The sequence below is a fragment of the Conger conger genome, chromosome 13, assembly GCF_963514075.1.
Source record: "Conger conger chromosome 13, fConCon1.1, whole genome shotgun sequence".
In the NCBI taxonomy this organism is placed as follows: Eukaryota; Metazoa; Chordata; class Actinopteri; order Anguilliformes; family Congridae; genus Conger; species Conger conger.
Genome location: NC_083772.1, coordinates 19,342,763 through 19,366,260, shown reverse-complemented (window position 1 = coordinate 19,366,260; position 23,498 = coordinate 19,342,763). Strand labels below are relative to the sequence as shown.

Sequence of the window (23,498 nt, the reverse complement as noted above, 5' to 3'; positions counted from 1 at the left end):
GGCTCATTTGTGTTGTTTTACTTGGTTCTGTAGCTGCCTTAAAATGTAAAACAATGTCATTGTGCTTTTGAGATGTGCACCATGTGCTCATGGGAGCACTATGGACGGGAGTACTATGGTGTATGTGTCCGGGTCAGCTTTCCATAAACCCTCCAGCCGTGTTTTGTGCAGTCACTGAAGATGAACGGATGGCCAGATTACTGGAGATGCTCTGTACTGATCTTTTTTTAGACCTACAAGGCAGTCCTACATCTGTTGACGGTTGAAGTCAAAGTGATTTACTGGTGTATGTTTGCTTGTTACTTTGGTATGTTTCCTTGTTACTCTTAAGTCTTACTTGACAGAGTAAGTCTTGAATCTTATATACTGATTTACAAATATAGAATCTTCCGGCAAGGGTTGAACTATTTTGTAATTTGTAAAAATGTCTTTGTTCTATTTTTTTTCTACGTACAGTCCAATTACGCAGCTGGATATTGTTCCTGAGGTATATCAGGATCAGTACCTTTGCTCCAGTGCACAACAGCCATGCACCACCTAGGAGACAAACTCGCAGCCTCAGAGTTGCAAATACAGTCCTCTAGATTCTCAGAAAAAAGGGTCATTGGCTTGTCTCCACAGAGGAACCCCCTATCATAGGTGTGAAGTGTGAAAGCTTTTTGCCCAATAAAGTACCCTTGAACTAGACAGGGTTCTTCTATGGAATGACTGGGTTTCCTTTATGCTGCAATACAGCCTGTGGGCCTGCAGACAGACCGGGTTCATTGCAGTGTGGAGGGGAGCTGTAGCACACTCTCAGAAATGCATAAAAAGGTACAAATGCTTTTCTCTGGGGCGGCACCTGTAGGTACATGAAACTGTACCCCTAGCCAGCAATTTATTTGTGCCCCTTGCTTGGAAAACATATTCATTTGTACCCAAAGAGAACATTATCCTGCTTTCAGGGTACATTTGGGAAATTTTATCCTTGAAGAACAAAAGTGTACCTCCACTTTATGTCTGAGTGTTGGAGCCTCGTTGTGACATGTCGGTGCATTATTGCCACATGGCGTGTGCTGCAGGTGGAAGAGATCCGTGCAGGAAGCCGATTGGCCAGGCCATCGCGTCAGATCGCGAAGGCGAGAAGGAAAACAGGAAGGCTGACTTCTTCCCCGCTCTCCTGCCCCGTTTTCCTGCGTCTGTGTGGCAGGACCGGGGTATGGGGGGGGCGGGGGGGGGCTCCTGTTTGATGTCGCCGGGGAGACCGTTGCTCACGGCAGCCGAGGAGCCGCCATGAATGGGTATTCAGGTCGGGAGGCCTACGTGCGCGCAGAACAGAGCCGCGCTTTCAGAACGATCCCTCTGCCCCCCCGACACCCAGCGTCCCTCTGTTCACATCGAGCCGCATACGCGCTCTTCGCTGATGTCACGGGCTACAGGCAGACCACTTCCGTTTGCCCTGTCCGAGGTCTGTCACAGTACATTACATATGTTTACCCCGAGAGACTGCAAATACAACAATCTCCAGTGTCATACTTTACATTGGCTCTCTGTGGAAGAGTGAATCGGTAAATCATTCACATTTTACTGAATTATTCAAGATTCTAGACTCAAGATCAATATACTTAATTTGTCATATGCTCGTTCAAGTATGTAAAGTGAAATGTTGGTGTGACTGACCGATTGTGCAATAAACATCGGTAATAGTCACTATGCAATTCAGTGATATGTAAATAATAATAGTCGGGGGAGGCACTGTGCAAAATAGTGCACAAGTTACAACATTATAAGCTACAACACGAAGCATAGCAGAGCATGTAAGAGGTAGGCCTACATCACTGATGTATAGATTCAAGATGATTGAAAATTGAAAGTAAGAAATTGGTTGAACTGTACTTGAGCTCTTCTGGGTTGTACACAAAGAGATGGCCTGCTGTGATCCTGTACGGTTACGTAAGGATTGTTCTTTGGAGAGTGAGAAAAGAAAGAAAGCACGCAGGCACACTGCGCTGACCCCTCGGGCAGATGGAACAGCTTCACATGCAGGTTGGAGTGGGCACATTTGGAGCCCGTGGCATCTTTTACTTCCTAGCAGCAGGTGCCCGTGTACTGAGCTAGAGTGAACCTTTCCGTGGCAGGTGTGAGAATTCAACAGCCCTGTCTCTTTATTAATAATATAATAATCTGAATAATCTTTGTTAGGACTGAGTAAGTGAACAGATCTGGAGGTGACATAACAGCAGTTAGACAATTCAACATTTTCTACAGACACAAATATTTAGACAATTTTGGCCGTCTTTATTATCACAGTCGTGCTTCAGTACCCGAAGAAAGAGTGCACAAAATTTTAATTCTGTCAATTCCGATACTGTCTTATGTCTTAATAAATATCTGCAGTTATTGGTTGGATTTTTTGGATTGGCTGTTAGAAATCAGTTTGTTCTGACGGAATGAAACGCGTCTCTGTAAGCTATTTAATTTTGTCTGCATCTCTGAGACAAATTGCTAACAGGGAGAGGTATTAAGCTTTATTGAGCGTAATTATTTGTTCATTAGGGCCTGGAACAATTAGCCAAACAGCAAATTAAGCTCCATTGAGAGATCTGCCACCATCTGTGCCTGGGGACATAGTTGGATTTATCTTTGCTAATAACTTTATATTAAGTACAAGCATACATTTCACAAATAATTTCAAGTAAATGTAATATAGTGATAACATATATTAAGTACTAGTTGTTTACCAGCTCAATACCAGCATACTAGGGAACTCGTCTGGAAATAACATCAGTGTACAAATCGATGAACTGTGTTTTGTTTTCTTGGCCCCATTTTCAATACGATTGTCAAATCTGCTGTCATCTAAAATGGATGCCTCTCCTCATTTTCTTTTACTGGCTACCCATGGCGGCTTGAATAAAATTTCAATCTAGTGTTGGCCTCTTATGTGATCTGATCTGTTATCTATTACTGTTATCTATCACTGATCTATTATCAATCCATACAGCCATGGAATCTTATCATACCTTACAGTTCTGCAATCTATTATCAAACCTTAAAGTTCTGTAATCCATTATCAAACCTTACAGTTCTGTAATCTATTATGAAACCTTGCAGTTCTGCAATCTATTATCAATCCTTACTGCCTTGGAATCGTATCAAACCTAACAGTTCTGTAATCTATTTTGAATCCTTACTGCTCTTGAATCTATTATAAAACCTCACAGTTCTGCAATCTAGTATCAATCCTTACTGCCCTTGAATCTACTATCAAACCTTACAGTTCTGCAATCTATTATCAAACCTTACAGTCCTGTCTGGCCACTCAGCCCTGCATCCATTGTTGACCTCACTAATGGGGCCCTCCACTATTCTCTCTGCTGGCCCCCAGCTGGTGGAATCGGTATCAGACTGATGTGTCACGTTTGATTGGTTCTCACGGACATCATGTTTCTCTGTCAGAAGGTGTGGCGGTGCAAAGATGTGGAAAAACACACTGGGTTGGATCTGTCACTCACCCCATGAGTGTAGTGCCCCCTGGTGGCCACAGGCAGGCCCTGTCTCTAGATCTCAGATGTTGCCAGGGCGTCTTTCCAGAAAGTAGTTTGATTTGCACTTTGGTACTCTTTCATGCTGTCACTTTCTCTCTCATGCTCTCTCTGTCTCATTCTCTCAGTTCCCACTCATTCTTTCTTTCTCTCACTCTCATTCTCTCTCATGTGGTCTTGCTCTCTCTCTCTCTCTCTCTCTCTCTCTCTCTCTCTCTCTCTCTCTCTCTCTCTCTCTCTCTCTCTCTTTCTTTCTTTCTCTCTCTCTCTCCCTCTCTCTCCCTCTCTCTCTCTCTATCACTCGCACACACACATACAGATACAGTACACACACACACATAGAGTACACACACACTGCACACACACATACAGATACAGTACACACAAACTGTACACACACAGATACAGTACACACAATGCACACACACACACACACACTTGTACACACACAGGCTTGCCCTCTACAGCAGAGAGCACAGCTCACAGCTTTAGAGGCTCTGTGCACGGTGGAAAGTCAGTTTCACATGCAGCCCCCTCTCCGGTAGATCTGGGCCGCGGGAGAAAACGAGGGTCTAATTTGAGTTTTAGCGCTAAATGGAGTCTTTTCAGCTGGAAAACATGGAGGATAAGCCTGTCTGTGCATGACAGAGGAGCCCGGCGACATTCACCAGGAGCAGTGGGAGGTCTTTCTCAGGCCCTCGCCTCCTAATCCCGCTTCCTTACACCAGCTCGCCAGGAGCAGGGCTGGCCTCGTCTCACAAACCGGCCGCTGTTTCCGCTGGAAACAATGAAATTAAACACAGAGTCGGGGTGTGAAAGCAGGAAGTGCTGGCCCGACCAGAGAAACACTACTCTTTTTGTCTCCACTGTACAAAAGCGAACATCCTTGGGCTATTTGTTCCCTGGCAAATGTCTAACTTGGAACCCAAATTCGCACTGTTTTGTCACAGGCGGTTAAAGAGAATGTTTTATTTGACTCCCAGATACTGGAGTTGGTGTGAATGAAGCGTATCTCTGTACATGGGCTTATGCTGCATGTGTTTGTTATATCTTGATCATAAAAGTGCTGAGTTGGGCTCATGGTTTCCTCCTGGCTTCCATCTGTATTTCCTTTCTGTGCGCTGTCAAACTTTGAGAGAGCATCTGTGAAAGGGAGAGGAAATCTCAACTGTTCGTGTGTATGTGTGTAAGTGTGTGTGTGTGTGTATATGTATGTATTTATGTATGTGTATGTGTGTGTGAGTGTGAGTCTGTGTGTCAGTCTGCATCTGTGTGTGTATATGGTTGTGTATGTGAATGTTTTTTGAGATGTTTGTTGGAGTTATACTCAACTTCACCAGTGTGTTTGGGTGGAGTCAACATTGCCATCTTCATCATCAGCTTCATTGCTTTGACAAAGTGAGATTTCAGTTCCATTCCCCCAATGGAATCTTTTGCTCCTTTTCCAATGGAGAATGGCATGATGTGTCTGTAACGGTGAGTGACCTGTGTAGTCATTTCACCTGTTCCTGTCCTCCGTGCTCTTTGTTCCTCTCTCTCACTGCCAGCCCTGAAATAGCATTCAGCAAAATGAACCAAAAGGAACACTTTTGAACGCCCCAGGAGCAGGGCACTGTGGTCGGAGCGATAAAGGGATCTACATCCCAGCCTATTGCAGTATTTGCATTCGCTTTTTTTTTGTTGTTGGTCAAACACACTGATTTTGTTTTTTAATTAAACAGCAGCCCCAGGAATATCTAGCAGCTTCTATGACTCAATATGATGAGTCACCTCGCGGTGAGTCAGACACTGCAGGACGGTTTGCAGCGGGACTGCTTCTGTGCTATGGAGGACTGAGACCATGAAGCATGGCTCCGCTAATCTAAATGTACCATAGAGCAAGAGGACTGCATTGTGCATTGCTCAATCAGGAAATTGGGCAATTCTCAGGCTTTGTCACATGGTCTCGTGTTTGTGTTGTGTACCTCTCTGACTGGGGTGAAGTGTGAAGAGGGCTCACAGGGAGAACAGACATGCTGAACGCACATCAAACACGGTGAAGAACACCTGCATGGGAAAGGTACAGGTAGGGCTGGGAGAAGGGCATTTAGGGCCCTAGAGACATTATACCATAGTTACAGTACATTACTTAATTAGTTGATGCTTTTTATGCAAAGTGACTGACAGTTGATGAAACTAAGCAGGAGTCAATCCCCCCCTAGAGCAATGTGGACTTGCCAAAGGGCCAAAGGGCCTTGCTCAAGGGCATCTCAACATGTGCATGGATCGTGGCTACACTGGGGATTGAGCCACCAACCTTCCGGGTTCCAGTCATGTACCTTAGCCACAAGGCTAAATCCTGCCCCCCAAGTTAAGAGGTAGTTAAACGAACATCAAACGTGGTGGAAAAAAACAACAACAACAGGAAGAGCTGAGAGATCTGGGAGATGGACCTTCACAGACCGGCCCGTAGGGGTTTTCCCCCCCATCAGACTCTGCTAAACCCTCTCCAGCAGATCGAATAAGCGGATTTGTGCTGGGTTTTGTGTTTGTAGCATGACGGATGGCAAGTTTAGTACAAGCAGATTTAAAAGCAAAAGCCCGAAAATTGTTGCTGACCAAACAGATTGTGTTCCCCAGTCGGTTATGGCCGTCTCGTGGAGAAATATGCTCCTCCTGCGTTTAGCACCCGACCAAAAAACGAGCGGTATAGAGTGTGCTTTATACCTTCCCTCTGTCTCAATGCATTGTCCCAATAGGGCCATAAAGTGGAGCAGAGCAGAGCACTTTATCTCACCAAGATCACCAAATGCGGTATTTTACACAGTGCAAACGGCTTTGGAACCTCTACAAGGTGTACTGTAGAGGTTTGAAGCACTTCCAATTTCATGGAAATGTTTCTGCCTCAGAAATATCCACTATCATTTTATTATATTTCACAAAGCATTAAAGAAATGTGGCTGCTGGGTGGCTCATCCTGTGAAGGCCCCGTTCCAGTGTCTGGATGCAACCCTCTGGTCGTTCTGATGGGAAAGTTGGACTGTGCCAAACCTTGCTAGGCAGTACTCTTCCAAATCGACAGAGGGGCTTGCAGCAGTAAGAAAGGCCTAAATAAAAAATGTAACAAATTTGGAAGGGAAAAAACTGGAGTGAAAGAATTTGGTTAAGAGAAATGGAGTAATGGATAAAAATAGTTGAAAATGAAAGATTTCCAAAGGGAACAGACGAGGGGTGAACACCCACCTCCCTCCCCCCGGAGCGAGCAGAAAGACTCTCGAGAGCCATTTTGGGATTTGTGTGTCCAGATGGCAGAATTAGGGGCCAGCGCAGAGATGGTCCAGCTCGCTCTGATCTCTTCTCCAGATGTCTGCCCTCCCTAAAAACAGGCCGACTACCGCCAACATCCCACCAAGCACTCGCTTGTCTTCTTTTGGAAAAAAAAAGTTTTGCGATCTTTGTTTCCTGTGATCGGCTGTCTGCGTTATTGCTTGTCGTTCTTTTTAACGGTCAAAGATGAGGGGCTCGGCTTTCTTATCTACAGACCTCAAATGCGCTCAGGAAAAAATGTGCCTAAAAAGGTACAAAAGCTTGTGGTAGGTACCCTATAGGTGCAGAAAATTGTAGCCCTAGCCAGAAATCTAAATTTTTTTGTTTTTGCTTGTAATAGATACTTAGTAGTACCCAAAGAACGTTATTGTTCGTTCGGGAAATTTGTTCCTTAAAGAATGGAAATGTACTGCCACTGTACCTTTATTTCTGAGAGTGTAGATCATGGAAATCTGTGGAAAACCTTTCCCCGTTGAGAGCTATTGTTCCACATTAATGAGCGCATCATGGTCAGTGCGTATTGTGTTGCAACCATGGCAGAGCTCATAATCTCAAACCACAGAGGTGCAAAGAATCAAAAGTTAACTGTTACTTCAGCTAAACATTACAAAGTACTACAAACATGCTAGCTCTCAACGAATAGCCTTAATTAACGTGTCTCCTGTCTGTGTACACGCACACAGACACACAAATGTGTGCTTTCAGATTTATTTTCCTGGCTGGGGAGCTTTTGTAAACGGCTTCATAAGAAATCACGCGGACATCAATAGCTTTGTAGTCGTACGGTTATGAGATCACTGGTAGAAGGCTCTTTATTTACTGGAAGATCGCAGGATTTGGCCGGTTCTGTGGCAGGTACTGCCAGAAGGCATGGAGCAGTACAGTCATGCATTTCTCTAGGACAAACAGTCCTACGTGTTGGACATCTCTCTCCTTAATCTTCATCTCCTTTTAATTACAAAATGATTTAGTAGTAGCAGTAGCAGTAGCAGGAGTTGGAGTAGGAGCAGAAATTGTAATAGCAGTAGCAGTAGTCATAGTAGAATTTGTTTATTAAAGTTTTAAATTAATGGGCTTTCTCATACGTATCTCATATCTATGTTTTTATTTAATATTTCTAATGTAGATTTTTGTTATCTGATACTTAAGGCCGGGAAAAAAAAGTGTGTTGTTTTACAACGCAGTGCAAGGTATTCCATCTCAGCACTGTGACTGGGACCTTTTCCAAATGTGTTTGCATGTCCTTGTCACAAGCTCTTGTAGTACGCTTTTGTGCTTACATTTGTTTATCTTTGCTGTTTGCATGAGCGTCTTTGATTTCCTTCAGGTTTGCCCCAGATTGGCAGTTTATCCAGTCACATCCGGTTACTCTGTTTGGAAAAAGCCTTTTGCCTTTCACCAGTGGAGATTCGCTCTTGGAATTTGCTTGTGGTTTGTGGATGGAGATTACATCGTTGACTTGATGTCTGACCTTATTTTGTTTCACTTTTTAATCTCGTCTAGCCCCTTTCGGTGTGTTTGCTGATTGGATTTTGTGTTTGACCATTCATTTGTTCTATTCCACTCCGATTCTCCCCATCACCCTTCTAGCGAGTTTGCAGTGTGTTTGGCCCGGATTCGTTCTCTTCGACCTCGACTCTCGTTTTGCAACTCTGGATGCTGAAAAGCGATTCCGGTTTGTTAGTGTTCTCAGATGGATTACAAATCCTTCCGTTGGGACAATCTTTTGCTATTTTGCTTTTTAATTTTTATTATCGTTGAAGGTGACTCTGGAAAGAAAATAAAAACCTCCTATGGGGGTTACGCTATTCAGTAGTCTTAAATGTTCCAAAGCTCAGTGTTTTATAGCCACCCCGGTAAAACGGCCAGGTTAGTTAGTTTTGAATAGGGAGATAGGGACTGGAGTTACTCGTTGGTCTGCAGTATTAATTAACATTACCCATTCCCTTTTCCCTGACATGGTCTGACTTAGACCAGGCCGTAACTGTCCTTATTTTAAAAGCTGTATTTGACATCTTATTGGCATTGGCCCTCCTGATTTACAGTGCAAAGTGACACTTCGGGTATGATTGCTAATATTGATGTCCGCCATTTTGTGGTCGCTTGTGGGCGGTGCCAGGGATGGGTCAGGGAACCACCCATCGTGCCCAATAGGGGCACGGCAATGAGCATACTCTCTGCCAATCAGAACACCCGTTGTTCTCAGGCAGGTTTTTTGTTGTCTGTCATTATAAGGGTTTCTACATCTATCACTTGCGTTTATTCTTCTTCCCTTCAGCGGCATGATCTTTCATTTGAGAGAAGGTTAGAGATGAGGACCGAGCGGCCTTGCAGGGAAGGCTGGTGCGTTGGTTTGGGCCTCCTCAGGAAGTGAAGTCTCAAGGTTAAACCTCCTCTTGATCGTGAATAAGCCGAGGTCGGCCTTGTTTAGGCTCTTCATCCAGAGCCCAACGGTGCTCTCTCTGGGTTCTGAAGCCGTGCCAAAACACACTGCTGCTAATGGAGTTAGGAAATGGCCTCAGTGTATGCTGGGAGCCACGCTGTCGTCAGAACGTATTTCATCCTGTCGATTAGGAGCATGTCCAAGTCTTCTTTAATCTCTGAAGTGTAGGGCAGGATATGTGCCGATCCAGGGGGGGGAAGAGAGAGGGAGAGGGAGAGGTGCTGGCGGAGGTGGACTTGTGAGATTACGAACCCGCTGAGGGTGATGTTTCTTTGCAGTATCAGAGAGTGGGGATTATTGAAACTTGGTTCTGGTTCCCCTCACTGAAAACCGTGCAGCCATATAAATATTATGTCTCCCTAGGAACACAATAGTCATATTTATACCAGTAGTTTTTTGTGTGTTCAATTCCGAACGGAAGGTTTTAAATTCTCTCAGGAGCAGATCTCGGGTTGCTTGGAGGGATCTGTTGAGTAGCTTATAGGGGGGCTTATGTAAAGGCCCCTTCCTGCTGAGGTACACACATGTGCACGCACACACACGCATACACACTTCTATGCACCCACACACACACACACACACACACACACACACACACACCCACAAACACATAGATCCAGGGCTGTGGTATAACTCTGCAGGCGAGACAGATGCTTCCACAAGACCAATTAGCATACTCCCGCTCTGCTGACCCGGAGCTGTTTGTGTGGTGTTTAACATCAGAGAGCCGCTCCGCTGCTTCTGGAAGGTCAGGGGCGGCGACGGGTCGTCACGGGAACAGACAGCCACCTGGTGACTGCTGAGGATGAGGTCCTCTGGCCCTGACTAAGGCCGTAAACGAGAGAGTGAACCGAACATGAAGATGAGTCCGCCACACAAACGCATCAGCGTGAACAGTACCACTTCACCTTTCTCACCTAGTGCTCTACCACACCTGGGTCAAATACGTCATCGTTCTAGATTCAATTACTTTTTTACGCTTTGCTGAGCTTGTCTGATGTATTGGAACCTATGAAGTACTCTCAAAAAGTGCAAACCACCACATTGAGATCCCTCTTGGTTGGCTCTATTGCGCTAAGCAAGGTTACTCGAGCACAGAATAGTATTTGAATCCAAAACAATTACGTATTGGACCCAGGTCTGTACTCTACAAGCTATGCGGTTGTCTCTGACACCGGGAAACTTGATTTTATCATACATATACTCTCACAGCACTAATAGTATTACTAATACTGGGTAGGGCCTCCCTTTGCTCGAAAAACAGCCTCAATTCTCCGTGCCATGGATTCCACAAGATGTTGAAAACTATCCTTTGAGATTCTGTTCCATGTTAGCATGATTGCATCACGCAATTTCTGCACATTTGTCAGCTGCACATTCATGCTGCGAATCTCTCGTTCTACCACTTCCCAAAGGTGTTCTATTGGATTCAGATCCAGTGACTGGGAAGGCCACTGAAGAACACTGAACTCATTGTCTTGTTCTTGAACAAGGCATGAAGATGTTTCCATTGGCAGAACTGCCGCTCACTGGATGTCTTTGTTTTTCACATTATTCTGAGCAAACTAGAGAACATCCCAGGGTCCCAGAGGGTCCCTCTAGGGTCTTTCAGCGAACTTATCCCTGGTTATGGGTATGCACTTTGTTGTACGTCGCTCTGGATAAGAGCGTCTGCGAAATGCCAATAATGTAATGTAATGTAATGAGATCAGCAGTTACAGAAACATTCAAACTAGCCCGTCTGGCACCAACAATCATGCCTCAGCCAAAATCACTGAGATCCCATTTTTCCCCCATTCTGATGGTCGATGTGAACATTAACTGAAGCTCCTGACCCATATCTGCATGATTTCATGCATTGCACTGGTGCCACACAATTGGCTTATTAGATAATTGCATGAATAAGTAGGTTCCTAATAAAGTGCTCAGCAAGTGTATTTATTATATTTGAGTGTCTGAATCCCAGAGTAGTTGGGTGAGTCATTGGTGTATAATATTTACTGTACACTTGAGTGTCTGTTGGAACAGTTGTTGTTCTTAGGCATATTACCAATGGAAATATCGCCCCCACAGTGCTTGTACAACGACTTCATGCTTCTGCCAAAACATATGAGAAGACGTGCATTTACAATTATATATGTTTGTATTAGTTCTTCAGGAAAAAATGCACTCCAGTATAAATATTTTTATTAATGTCAGAGATTAATTTTCTTATCCTTATTTTAAAATAGTTGAACCATTGAAACTTATTTTTAAATGAGTGAACACATGACAAAATACTAGACTTTTCTTTTTGAGTGTAGTCGTCATAATAATAATAATTTGTTATTTATCTGATGCTTTTATCCACAGTGACTTAGAGATTGATTAGTTTAGCAGGGGAGAATCCCTCCAATGTGGGGTTAAGGGCCTTGCTCAAGGGCATGTACCTCAGCCACTAGGTTGCTGTAGAAGACATTTTGGTCCTGCATGCAGTATAATGGTTTATGTTTTTGTCAGTTGACTTTTTTTTTTCTTTTTCTTTTTTGACCCCATATATAGAGGTATTTATGGATATAGTACATGTATTCTCCCACTAATTTACCAATGATGGGTAAATGCATGTTCACTGACTCCCCAAAAGTGAATTCCATATCTTCTGAAATGATTTAAAAAAAGATGCAGGTAAATGTCATTAGAACAGTGTACCCAGTGTACACCGCTACTGGGCTGGAAGTAGCCATTAGAGCAATGATAACGATAATAATCATATAATGTGGTCTCCAACCCTACCTTGGGCCCTCCCACGATGCAACAGTTCTGAACCACTGTTCTGACGGACCGGCCAGGAGAGGTTCTGAAAGGCGATGGGAGGGAAATCTCGGGGCGAAAGCCCCTTGCGTCATTTCCAGAATCCCTGTTCGTTGGTGTCACGCTCAAAGTGACGCAGAGCTTCCAAGCTCATTAAATGTTAATCAGAAAATCTATTTTCAGATGACTTCTGGATCTACCCTCAGGATTCGCTGGAAATGAGAGCCTGGCAGACTGCAGATATTTAGCACTGCCAGGAGATACCGTTCAACATCAGAGTTTATGGCCCACCATTGCTCCAAGCTTTGTGCTATAATCATGCTAATACTAATAACAACGACAATCACAATAGTTGTTGTTATTATTGTTTTTATTATTATTATTAGCACTAATGGCTTTGTTTTTGGGAATGTACTTTACACTATCCTGTAGAGAGTTAAAGCATATTCCTTAATCATGTAAAGTGCTGCACTCAGGACCTACTCGGGTATGTTTGAATGCCCAAATTCACATCGACAGATCCCATGGTTCTCTCCCATCAACTCAATTATTATTTATTTATTTACTTTTACTTGTCGCCCACCGCCAACAATGACATGTATCCTATGTGTGATGTATCTATTTGTGTATTACACATATGTGCCATCGTTTGCTTGTGGTAGCCAAAAAGGTTGAATGTTTTTTTCTAATTTGACTAAAGTGACTTTTTGATAAACCTCTTGGAGTCTTTTGATTCCGAATGAAATCTGAAAACAAACAGCATTGTGGTCTCTGTGTGTCTTTCGGTGCCTGGCTTCACTAAATGGATTAAAAATTGTGTCCTGATTATGCAAATCATAACGGCAATATCATCCCTTGTTATTGTATTCTACGGCAGAAGAGAGGAGAAAAGGCGGAGTGTGAGTGCGGTTATGAATAATGCGCGATGGCGGCGCTGTTAGCATGCAGGCGGCTACGCGCTCCGCATCCTCCACATGGCCGTCGCTGTTGTCAAATCCCTCCAACATCATCGGCATGCCAGTCTCACCTCCCAACAGACTCATTAAAAATGCAAGTGCTCCGCTCCGTTTAAAAAAGGGATAACAGCCAGCGCTTTGATGTGGCTCACACAACCTTTTGATGTGAGACAATAGAATGAAGCAATGAACGCGATGTTCTGAACATGCTAGTCTCGCCACGTGTAACCTTAGCCCCGCAAGCTCTCCTCCGAACGAGAATACAACGATGACTTATCTTCAGTCCTCTGTTTTTTAACATGCAGTGCAGCTTGGAATCAATGTGTAAATAATAGCTTTCAGTTTTTTGGCCTGTTTGGCCTAGGTTTGGGTAGAAAGCTGATCAAGTGTGTCACATTACTACACAGCACACTACAAAAACTTCTTTCTCCAAATAAGGAATATTTGCTTGTTTTCAGTTAATGTTTGCTGAACAAGTGAAACAGTCTCACCTCATTGCCGATATTTTCATATTATTTTGCAAAAAGTAAGATTGTAATCCTAAATATCAGCCTAAAATACTTGCTGAGACTGGCTGACTCAATTTTAGTTTTTTGCAGTGCGACTAAATAATGACTTGGCTGGTTGCTAATCCCGAACAGCTGTGTGCTGTAGTGGAGTGGTTAAGGAACCAGGGGCTGCCAGTTTGATTCCCGCTAGGGGCAGAGCTCTGCCGCCCTGGGGCACTGCGCTTAACCTTAGTCAATGGATAGTGCGTAAAAGCAATATGAGACATACAAATCACTCTGGGTAAGGATGCCTGCTAGGGACATACATTATTTATCCGGCCTCTTCACTGAAGTGCTGATGTGAACTGGAATGGGAAGAGTTTCAAAACAAATGAACAATTTCATATCCAAAGTGTTTTTGTGGAAAGTAGTTTCAAAAAGGTTACCAACTGAAATAACCGTTTAATATGTTTGCAAAATGTCTGGACACAACCTGTGTGGTATGTGTATAAGCACTGTGTACTTTATAGCGTCGCTACTCAACTCCTCATCATGCGGGCCGCAGTCTCTGCGGGTATTTGCTCCTACCTTGCGCTACACCACCTGATTTCACTCATTATTTTACCTGCTCGGTTCAGATAATACGCTAATTAGTGAAAACAGGTGGTGTAGTGCACGGCTGAAGCAAATGCGTGCAGACACTGCGGCCCACAGGACGTGGAGTTGAGTAGCGCTGCTGTATAGCATATTAAACAATACTTTCACATTACATCATTCTGGGGCGGAGTTCCCCTTTGATCATATAACTTGGTGTTTTCCTAAATCCTTAATGAGGATAAATCCGTAATCCTTAATTAAGCAGAACTTCAGGCATTTGGACCTTCGGGGCTCTGGGTTGACCAAATGGGTATGAAAGAAGAAGTTGAGCTACTACTACTGTCTGTCTCGTTAGTGTGAAGCTGATCATTATCACTGACACAAAAAGATAAAATGGAAGTTACAATGAAAAGAAAAACTTTAAATAATAAAAGCGTGGTGTCTCGGTGGCGCAGCCTGCAGATCACTGACCGCATGCTCATTGCCAGCCGCGACGTCGGCGGTTCGAATCTGACCGTCTGACAATTTGTCGCATGTCTTTCCCTCTCTCTCGCCCCCATTCTTCCTGTCTCTATATACTGTCCAATAAAGCTGAAAAAGGCCTAAAAAATCTCTTTAAAAATAAATAAATAATAAAAGCGGGCTGTGCTGTTGGCCATGTGTTGACACCACTGCTGAAGACCAAAGTGTGGGCGATCAACACGTTGCGGTCTTTAGTCTAGAGCGCAAAAAGGCCAAAGATGACCATTCACTGGTAATCTGATTTAACAGTTGAGTTTATCAGCCAACATGATAAACTAAAAATATGCATTCTAATTCTTAAAAAGGGTGTGCTACCTCTGATATTTTCCATCATGGCCACATCTAATCACAAATAGTCATATTGTGAAGCAGTTAAAATGGATACACACACACACACACACATTTTGCAGCACTGACCGTTAAGTTGTATTCCAGCAAAATGCACAAGCAAATGTACTGGCCTTTTTTTTTTTTCTGGTGCAAGCTGTTCGCCATGATTCATATTTTCACCATTTGTGACTGTTTGCTCCTGAGTATTGGGTTTCTTTTTGGCAAGATGCTGTGCATGTATGAGACCCAGAACTGGCCTGGGAAAGCGGGTTTTGATGAGAAATCTTTTTGCTCTCTGCTCGCCGCATCAGGGTCCGGTTACCCAGCCTGCAGTATCAGAGAAGGGAGCTGGACCCTCGGTCCAGACGGGGAGTTTGGGCCCTGTCACGTCACATCTGACCACCCCCATCCCTGCACAATTCCGTCACAATGTTTTGAGGGCCGCTGTCATTCTGGGCCCTTGGACCCATTTTAACCCCTGACCTGTCTGGGGTATGCGCACGGTCTTATTGGAGGCCAGGGTAGGCTATGTCAGAATGAGGAGTGTTTATTTATGCATTTGTTATAATTAACTTTAGTCATTATTCACCTTCAAATTATGAGCTTATAAGTATAATGTGTATTTAGTTAACTAAAATAGTCAATGTTCAAGAGAAGCAACACTATTTAAAAAGATGAATGCCCCTCTGATTCAAATGTTGTATACCATGAGAAACATTTGCAATTGTATATAAAAAAAGAAAACTGAACTAAAATGACATAAAAAAACAAATGAAATTACTGGTGCAAGACGTATAGAAATAATTTTGAATTGTTAAGTGCTATTAAGTGTTGTCTTCTTTTCTTTTATTCGAAGACAATTATACTTCAGTATGGTGTATCCTGTATTTATGCTACCGTGTGTTAAGATTTCATTGTGCTGTAGATTTATTAATATCTGTAATACTGAAGTTTTCTATTCTACCTATTGATTTCCCACTGAGCACACAAGAACCCTGCTTCACGAAAACTGTCATTAACTCAGTGAGTCACCCGTTTGATTGAAAGGTAATTATTGCCTTGTGTGGGCATGTGCTTTACACTCTGTGGTTTCACTAGGAACACTGAAGGAGGGGGTACCAAGAGCTGGGACGACATCAGTGGGGCAGATAACCCCCCACTACTGTACCCCCAAACCCCCACTACCATACCCCCAAACCCCCACTACCCAACCCCTTAACCTCCACTACTGTACCCCCAAACCCCCACTACCATACCCCCAAACCCCCACTACCCAACCCCCTAATCTCCACTACTGTACCCCCAAACCCCCACTACCCAACCCCCTAACCTCCACTACTGTACCCCCAAACCCCCACTACCATACCCCCAAACCCCCACTACCCAACCCCTTAACCTCCACTACTGTACCCCCAAACCCCCACTACCATACCCCCAAACCCCCTCTACCCAACCCCCTAATCTCCACTACTGTACCCCCAAACCCCCACTATCATACCCCCAAACTCCCACTACCCAACCCCCTAACCTCCATTAACTCATCCCCAAACCTCAACTACTGTACCCCCAAACCCCCCCTACCATACCCCCAAACTCCCACTACCCAACCCCCTAACCTCCATTAACTCATCCCCAAACCTCAACTACTGTACCCCCCAAACCCCCACTACCATACCCCCAAACTCCCACTACCCAACCCCCTAACCTACATTAACTCATCCCCAAACCTCAACTACTGTACCCCCAAACCCCCACTACCCTACCCCTGAACCGCCAGAATTTCAGAGATGAACATGTGACAATGGGGGTAATTTGAATCTCACAAATGTTCTTCACAAAAATGAATTGTACACATATCTGTAGACATAATGTTTAAGTTTCTGAATCATTTATTCATTGGAAGTGCAGAGAGAGGATTGATTTCCCCAGTATTGCTAAGCCATGGGCCATAACAAAAAAAATAAGAATAAATAAATAAATTGTGACTCACTTTTGTTTTAATGCTCACGTTTTAATGCTCATGTTGATAAATAGCTAAATAAGGTCTGTTTGTGTATGCCGTTTCCTCCTTCGTTTAAGCTGGATAAATAATTTATTTCCATAGAAGGCCTCCTTATCCAGAGTGATTTGTGGACAGTCTGTACCAGCTAAAACAGAATGTTCTCACCATGTTACTGAATTTTTTTTAAATCAATGTTATAACAGTGCCAGTACATGGCAGAGTTTGTTTTGCATTGGCTAACTAACTAACTAAGTTCATGTGTGGTTCTAAATAAACACGTGACAACTTTTACTTAATTTTTGATGGTTCCATTGTAGTTCTCAAGCATCCTACAAGTTGATACAACTGCATGAGTTTATAATTGGAATGTTGACAAAAGCACATAATTCTTCATGGATCTAGCCTCTTCATTGTCTTCTGAAAGTGCACCAGGTAGATGCAGTTTACAGTTAATTTTACATTTCCCAGACCCCCAAGACAATTTTGGGGTCACCTCATCGCAGGATTTTGGGAAACATTGAATCCCATTCACAAAAGCCAGATGCGATAAATGTCGTTATTCATTGTCGCTAAATTTGAACCCTAAAATAATATTTAGCCGTACCGTTGACATGCCGTACCTATGTGTGTCACTCGCAGTTGAGAGTGGTTTGCCCTGAGATTCTGTTAATGTGGAGTTTTTCGCGGACGGAAAAGGGTTGGGGGGACGCAGTGCTTAGAGGTTTGATTATGAGGTTCTCCGCTGCATTTGCGCCCGTAAGCTAAAGCTACGCGCTTAAGCTTCTGTAAATATCCGTCTGTATAACTGGATAAAGAGCCATGTCGGTCCCCCTGGATAAGCATGTCCTCTAAGCTGGAAAACAGTAATTGGCGTGGTGTTGTGCTCCTGGACAATGTAGCTGCGCTTAAGCACTGTTCCTGTATTGACACTTATGTTAAATTACAGATGGTGGGTCTAACTCTGCACAGCATGCGCACAGCCAAAAGCCGTGGGAGGAGACGTTTATTTCCATAATTTTAAGGGGGAAAAGGTTGAGTTTGCAGATAAATATTTATATTTTCTACTGCCTTATAGTTTAAATATCTGTCAATGGTGAACAGACTTGAAATTTGATGGGGGTTTAAAAAAAAAAGAAGAAGAAAAAATAAAGATTGTCAGTTAACAACCTTCGTTTGTCAGAGTAATGCCGTGCTAATCTTCAGTCTGCCCCGCTGGTGTTGGCTGTCTGGAAACCTGCCGAACAGGCAGACGTTTGAGTGTGGGAACATGGTAGTTTTATAATCGTTACGCTTGCCTGGTTTGATGGGCCCTATTTTCTCTCTGGCTGCTCGGTGTGCTCCATGATTCCTTGCGCGATGGTTATTAACATAAAACAAGACAATTGAGAACAAAGGGAATTAAGATCTCACAGGCTTGATAAAGAGAACCTTGAACAAAGAGAGCTCTCTCCTTCCACATACACACGAAGGAAATATAATTAATGCAAATGTTCTAGATAATGGGCTTCTTTGTTGATTGCCTGGAAGTATCTCGGTGTAATCTGGATCTAATTCATAAATGTGTCACGCGCAGAAACATAACTTATTTCACCACAAATGAATTCGACGACTATGGAACGCGCTTTTACTGTATCAAATGGCAAATCATTATTAATTCAATCCAGGTGATTGCCTCAGTAATTGCTCTTGAGAATAATTGTCAATAATCTTTTTATCAAGGTTCTTGGGTTTAGTTATTGAAATATTGGAGCATTTGATCTATTAAAATGTTTTTGTGAGTGATTTTCAGATTATGCCCACCCATGCAAGGCATATTTCTATAGTATAGTACTCTTCTGTATATTTTGTTGTAACTTGTTATTCCTGCCTAAGTTTGTCTTTCAGAATATAAGATCTTTCACTGGTATAAATAAACTGGGATTCTTCTGCTATGACTGGCCAGTTTAATATCATGACAATATAATGTGTCCAAGTACTTGCGGAGCATTCAACCACTTTTTCCTTTTCTTTGAGTGAAGCCTTTATTTAGTTTTTTATTTATTTATTTATTTTATTAACACTGACAGCAACCTTGGTTCTTTCTTCTGAAAGACCTTGCAGCTCAATACAAAAGACACGAAAAAATTAACACTAAGTGCAAGCAAGTAATCTTGCACTGAAAAATGAAAAGCAGCCGGACAACTGGCCTTGCCGGCCAGATTTCAGCATCCCTGCTCTAGACTGTGGCTACAAAATGGGCTAGATACTCTGAATGGCCTCTTCTTTGGGTTGTATATTTGCCGCAGGAAAAATATATTGTCATATATTTGAAATATATGCAAATATTTTCCTCACATATATTGATTATATTTGAAAATATATGAAAAGCGCAAAAATTTGTTAACTATTTTTAATATTTTGCTGCATATATTGCAAAATATATTTAATGTTCTTTCTGTGTGTCGACCGCACGCTAAAAGAGGATTTCTGTCTCCTCAGCTGCAGGGGTCCTTGAGGAGGAAGATCGAGGGGCAGCCGCAAGGATACGCCCCCAAACAAAATGGCCTCTCGGGCCCCTTCGGGTCTGACTGCAAGCGGCTGCGGGTGGAGGGCGGTGTCCCCTGCGCCTTCAGCAACGGCCAATCCCACCAGGCCCTGCAGGGCGCCATGGCGACAGGCCACGCCCTGCAGGGGAAGGCCGGCGCCCTGGTTGGCCACGGCGGGCCGGGGGAGCGCTTTGCCCAGACGCTGCGGGAGATGAAGAAGGAGCCCGGGGAGCTGCTGCAGTCCTGTGGCCGCTACTCCTCCGCCCTCGGAGCCCCCGCCTTCGACTTCAAGGACGAGCCGGGCGGCCAGATCGACCCCGAGCTCCAGGACCTGTTCGACGAGCTCACCAAGTCGGTGCCGTCGCTGGACGACCTGGAGTTCGACAAGATCCTGAAGCAGGAGGACGACGAGGCCTTCCACCTGGAGCTGGGGCGACCCGCCTCGGCCGGGGGGGGGAGGCAGGGCTGCTCCCCGATGCTGAAGGTGGTGAAGTCTGAGTACTCCCCGCCGCCGTTCTGCCAAGCCTCCGGCGGCCTGCAGCAGCTCCGCCCGGCCTCCGCCGGCCCGGTCTTCTCTTTGGCCAACGCGTCGTCCATCACCGGGCCGCCCAAAAACTGTCCCATGGGTGGGTCGGGAGGGTCCTCCAGATCCCTGCCCCCCTGGCAGGAAGTGTCCCACGCCGAACAGCTGAAGCAAATGGCTGCCAATCAGCAGCCTGCCCCCCTAATGCACCACCCCCACCCCCACCATCACCAGCAGAGCCAATCGGGAACCGCGCCCAGCTGGTCACCCGCCATGTCCGCCACACACTCGTCTCCCGGCTCCTTCGGTCCGGAGAAGGTTCCGGGCCCTTCCTCCCTCGTCCCCTCCATGAACAGCCAGGCGGCGAAAGGGATGAACAACTGCCTGTTCAAGCCCAACGGACACGGGTCCAACATGGCCGCCCCAAGGAAGCCCATGCTGCACTTCTCCCCCAAGGTCCAATCAGGAGGAGCCTCACAGGTCGCCCGGGCAACCGGGCCTCAGGGCAAACAGCCACCGCCATCCCAGCAGCCGTCCGCGGCGGGCCAGAACCAGCCTCGAACGTCCCCGAACTTCCCCCCCAACCCCCTGCTGCCTGTCCCCACGTCCGCCTGTCTGCAACCCAAGTCCCAGCCTCTGAAGATGCCCCCAAACCCACATGGGCCGAGTCTCCATTTCACACGGACTCAGCAGAGACAGGTAAGGTAATGCCACCTGGCATTAGTCAAGTCGGTGTGAACTGGGCTCAGTAATGCTTAGAAAGTGAGCCGTAATCCCTGCTGGAAAATCCAGCTATGCCAGCCTGACCATCTTTAAAATTAGGCTGGTCTCGCTGGGTATAAGCTGGTCAACCAGCATGGCCAAGCTGGTCATGAAGCTGGTCTAGCTGGGTAGCTCGTGCTGGTAGCTTGTGTGAGCTGGTAGCTGGTCAACTGTTTCAAAACATAGCATGAGCTGGTCAAACCATGTTGAGCTGGGAGCTGGTCTGAACTGGTCTACCACCTGTTTGAAAAACTAGCTTGAGCTGTTTATTTCAGCAGGGATGTGTGTTCATCTTCATGCTGTAACTTGCCTTTAGGTAATGCCTAGCAATTGAGTCTTTCCTCGTAGTGATTTTTGTTGATCTGCAAAGATGCGGAAAGTAATGAGAAATTTCAGAGGTACCTCCGTGGTGCTCTGCATGGGGGTGTCAGATTGTGTGGGAAGCGTCTTTTTATAACCTGCAGGAGAACGAAGGGAACGAAAGGCATTTGCATTATCAAAGTGCAGAAGCACAGCGTGTATGCTGCAAGACTGGCTCTCGCTGTTAAGGCTGCGGTTTGCTTACTTGTAGAAACCGAGTTTATTGGTTGAGCGATTTGATTTTTTTATTTTGATTTTTTAAAGAGCCTTTCTCTGTTGCATGCCTTCAAGGTATTCTGACAGTGTGACATCAGTCTAACAGGAATGTCACAGTGCAGTTCAGAGAATTCGTTCTCCGGCCGTCCGGGACTCTTTCTCCTGTCGTTCTGGTGCATGTGTTGTCAACACTGGGAGGGAAAAAAACATGCCTTAAAAGTGCTTTAGTCTTGTAATGAGACTCAAGTAGAGAAATGTTTTTAGGTATTGCTTGCTTAACAAGTGAAATTTAACAAGTGAAATGAGTCAGAACTGTCTCACCCCATTGGCCATAGTTTTGCGTTATTCAGCAAAAAACTTATAGAAATAAGATCTGAAGTCTAAATGTAAGACTAAAATACTTGAAATACTTGAAATAGACTTTTATGGAATGGATTTTTTGCAGTGAAGGGTATATGGGTTAGATTCACACAGAGGCCTTATTGAGGTCTTTAGGTTGCTGTGGCAATGCTGCCTGCTGCGTGTTCCTTCTTTTAGTGTATTTATTTTTTAGCGTCTCGGTGGGCGCAGTAACAGAGCCCTGGACAGGATGTCTGTACACACCGTTCTCCGTTTGCTGTTTCTGCCGCAGCAGGCCCTAATTAGAGAATCTCTGAGCCTTATGGGAGAAGACAGGCGTGTTGTCCTGACGACTCTGGGCAGGAAACACTGCTGTAGCCCACCCCCACCCCCCACCTCGCCCCGTGCGTACCCCCCTGTCGATCCCCACCCTCCGGCAGGCCCTCGGGCGGCTAGGCCCGACGCCTCTGACTTCGCCCCCCGAACACTCACCGGCTCCTCTGGTCTCCGCCCCCGCTAGTTGCTGTTCCGGCGCCGTGTTTCGTGTGTTGGGGGAGGGGGGGGGGTTGGCTCCTAAATATGCATATCCCCTCAAAGCGAATCCGACGTGGTCGTCGCCGTCGTTGTTGTTGTCGTCGGCGATGAGGCTGGTTTAAAATTCGCCGCTCCTGATTTCGCGGGCTGTCGCGGCAGGTTCCTGTCAGGCCTCAGATGCGCGCAACAGGATTTGCTAATTGAAGGCGGTTTGCTAGCAGGGACAAGTCGTGGAGAATGACGGTAATCTGCTTTTGCCGGCTGCAGGAGGCTGAGGCCCTGATTTGCTGTGATTGGAGAGATATAAGATCGGTCCCCGGTTGATTTCTTCATTGTGATCTTTGTCTGCTCAGTTCTTTGAACGGGATCTTAATGTGAACCACAATGAGTAGTCTTTGGCCACTGAGAGTAGAGCGCCTTTAAGCATAGTGCTGTTGGTTTTAATCCAGTTTGCCCAAAAATGAGCATTACTAATTGAACTTTGCCATGGAAAGGGGCATGTTCCAAGCAATCAATGGAGATTTTACGATTTTACAATTGTTTGATAAGATGTCATCAGTGTTAGACCAAAACGTCTTATAGGACATTACAGTTTAAAATGTAATCATTTGGTTGATTTTGTGTTTAGATGCTTTTTTTATTTTTTTATTGATCATTGCCCTCAGAACTTGCCAAAGTGGGCAGCCTGTAGCCCAGTGGTTAAGGTAGTTGACTGGGCCCCGGAAGGTTGGTGGTTCTAGCCTCAGTGTAGCCACGATGAGATCTGCACAGCTATTGGGCCCTTGATCAAGGCCCTTAACCCTGCATTGCTCTAGGGGGGATATTCTGCTTAGTCTAATCAACTGTAATTTGGTTTCGGTAAAAGCGTCAGCTGAATAACAAATTAGTTTTTGTATTATTATAATCCCGTGCCGTGCATGCCTACTCTAAGCCTCCTCCGTGTCTTCCCTGCATGCTCCAGAACCTATGGCAGCAGGTCCTGTACGTCAGCGATTTTTAATAGAGAGCAGACAGTCTTCTTGCTGTAGTTTCATTCAGTCAGAGGGGAAAGTGGAGAGGCTAACAGACTGGGATGGGATCAGAGTGGCATGGCAGAGATTCAAACCCACAACCACAGAAGGGGAATGAATATATGGCTTAACAGACTGCCTGCCTATGGACTATGCCACCCACCTCGCCTGTGATACTTGTTATTTATTTGTTTGTTTTAGTTGATCTTCATTTTCCTGTTCCCGTTACAAAGGTTCGCACATCACATCATGCATTAATGCACATTTTCCA

General features: G+C 44.9%; 1 protein-coding gene across 1 annotated transcript in view; it reads left to right on the top strand.

The window, feature by feature from the left end:
- Positions 1-23,498, top strand: part of LOC133108032 (mastermind-like protein 2) — a 74,098-nt gene that overhangs the window by 32,111 nt on the left and 18,489 nt on the right. Inside the window, exon 2 of the mRNA XM_061217440.1 lies at positions 19,437-20,705. Coding sequence (XP_061073424.1) covers positions 19,437-20,705 — 1,269 coding nt within the window. The remainder of the gene's footprint in view (positions 1-19,436; positions 20,706-23,498) is intronic.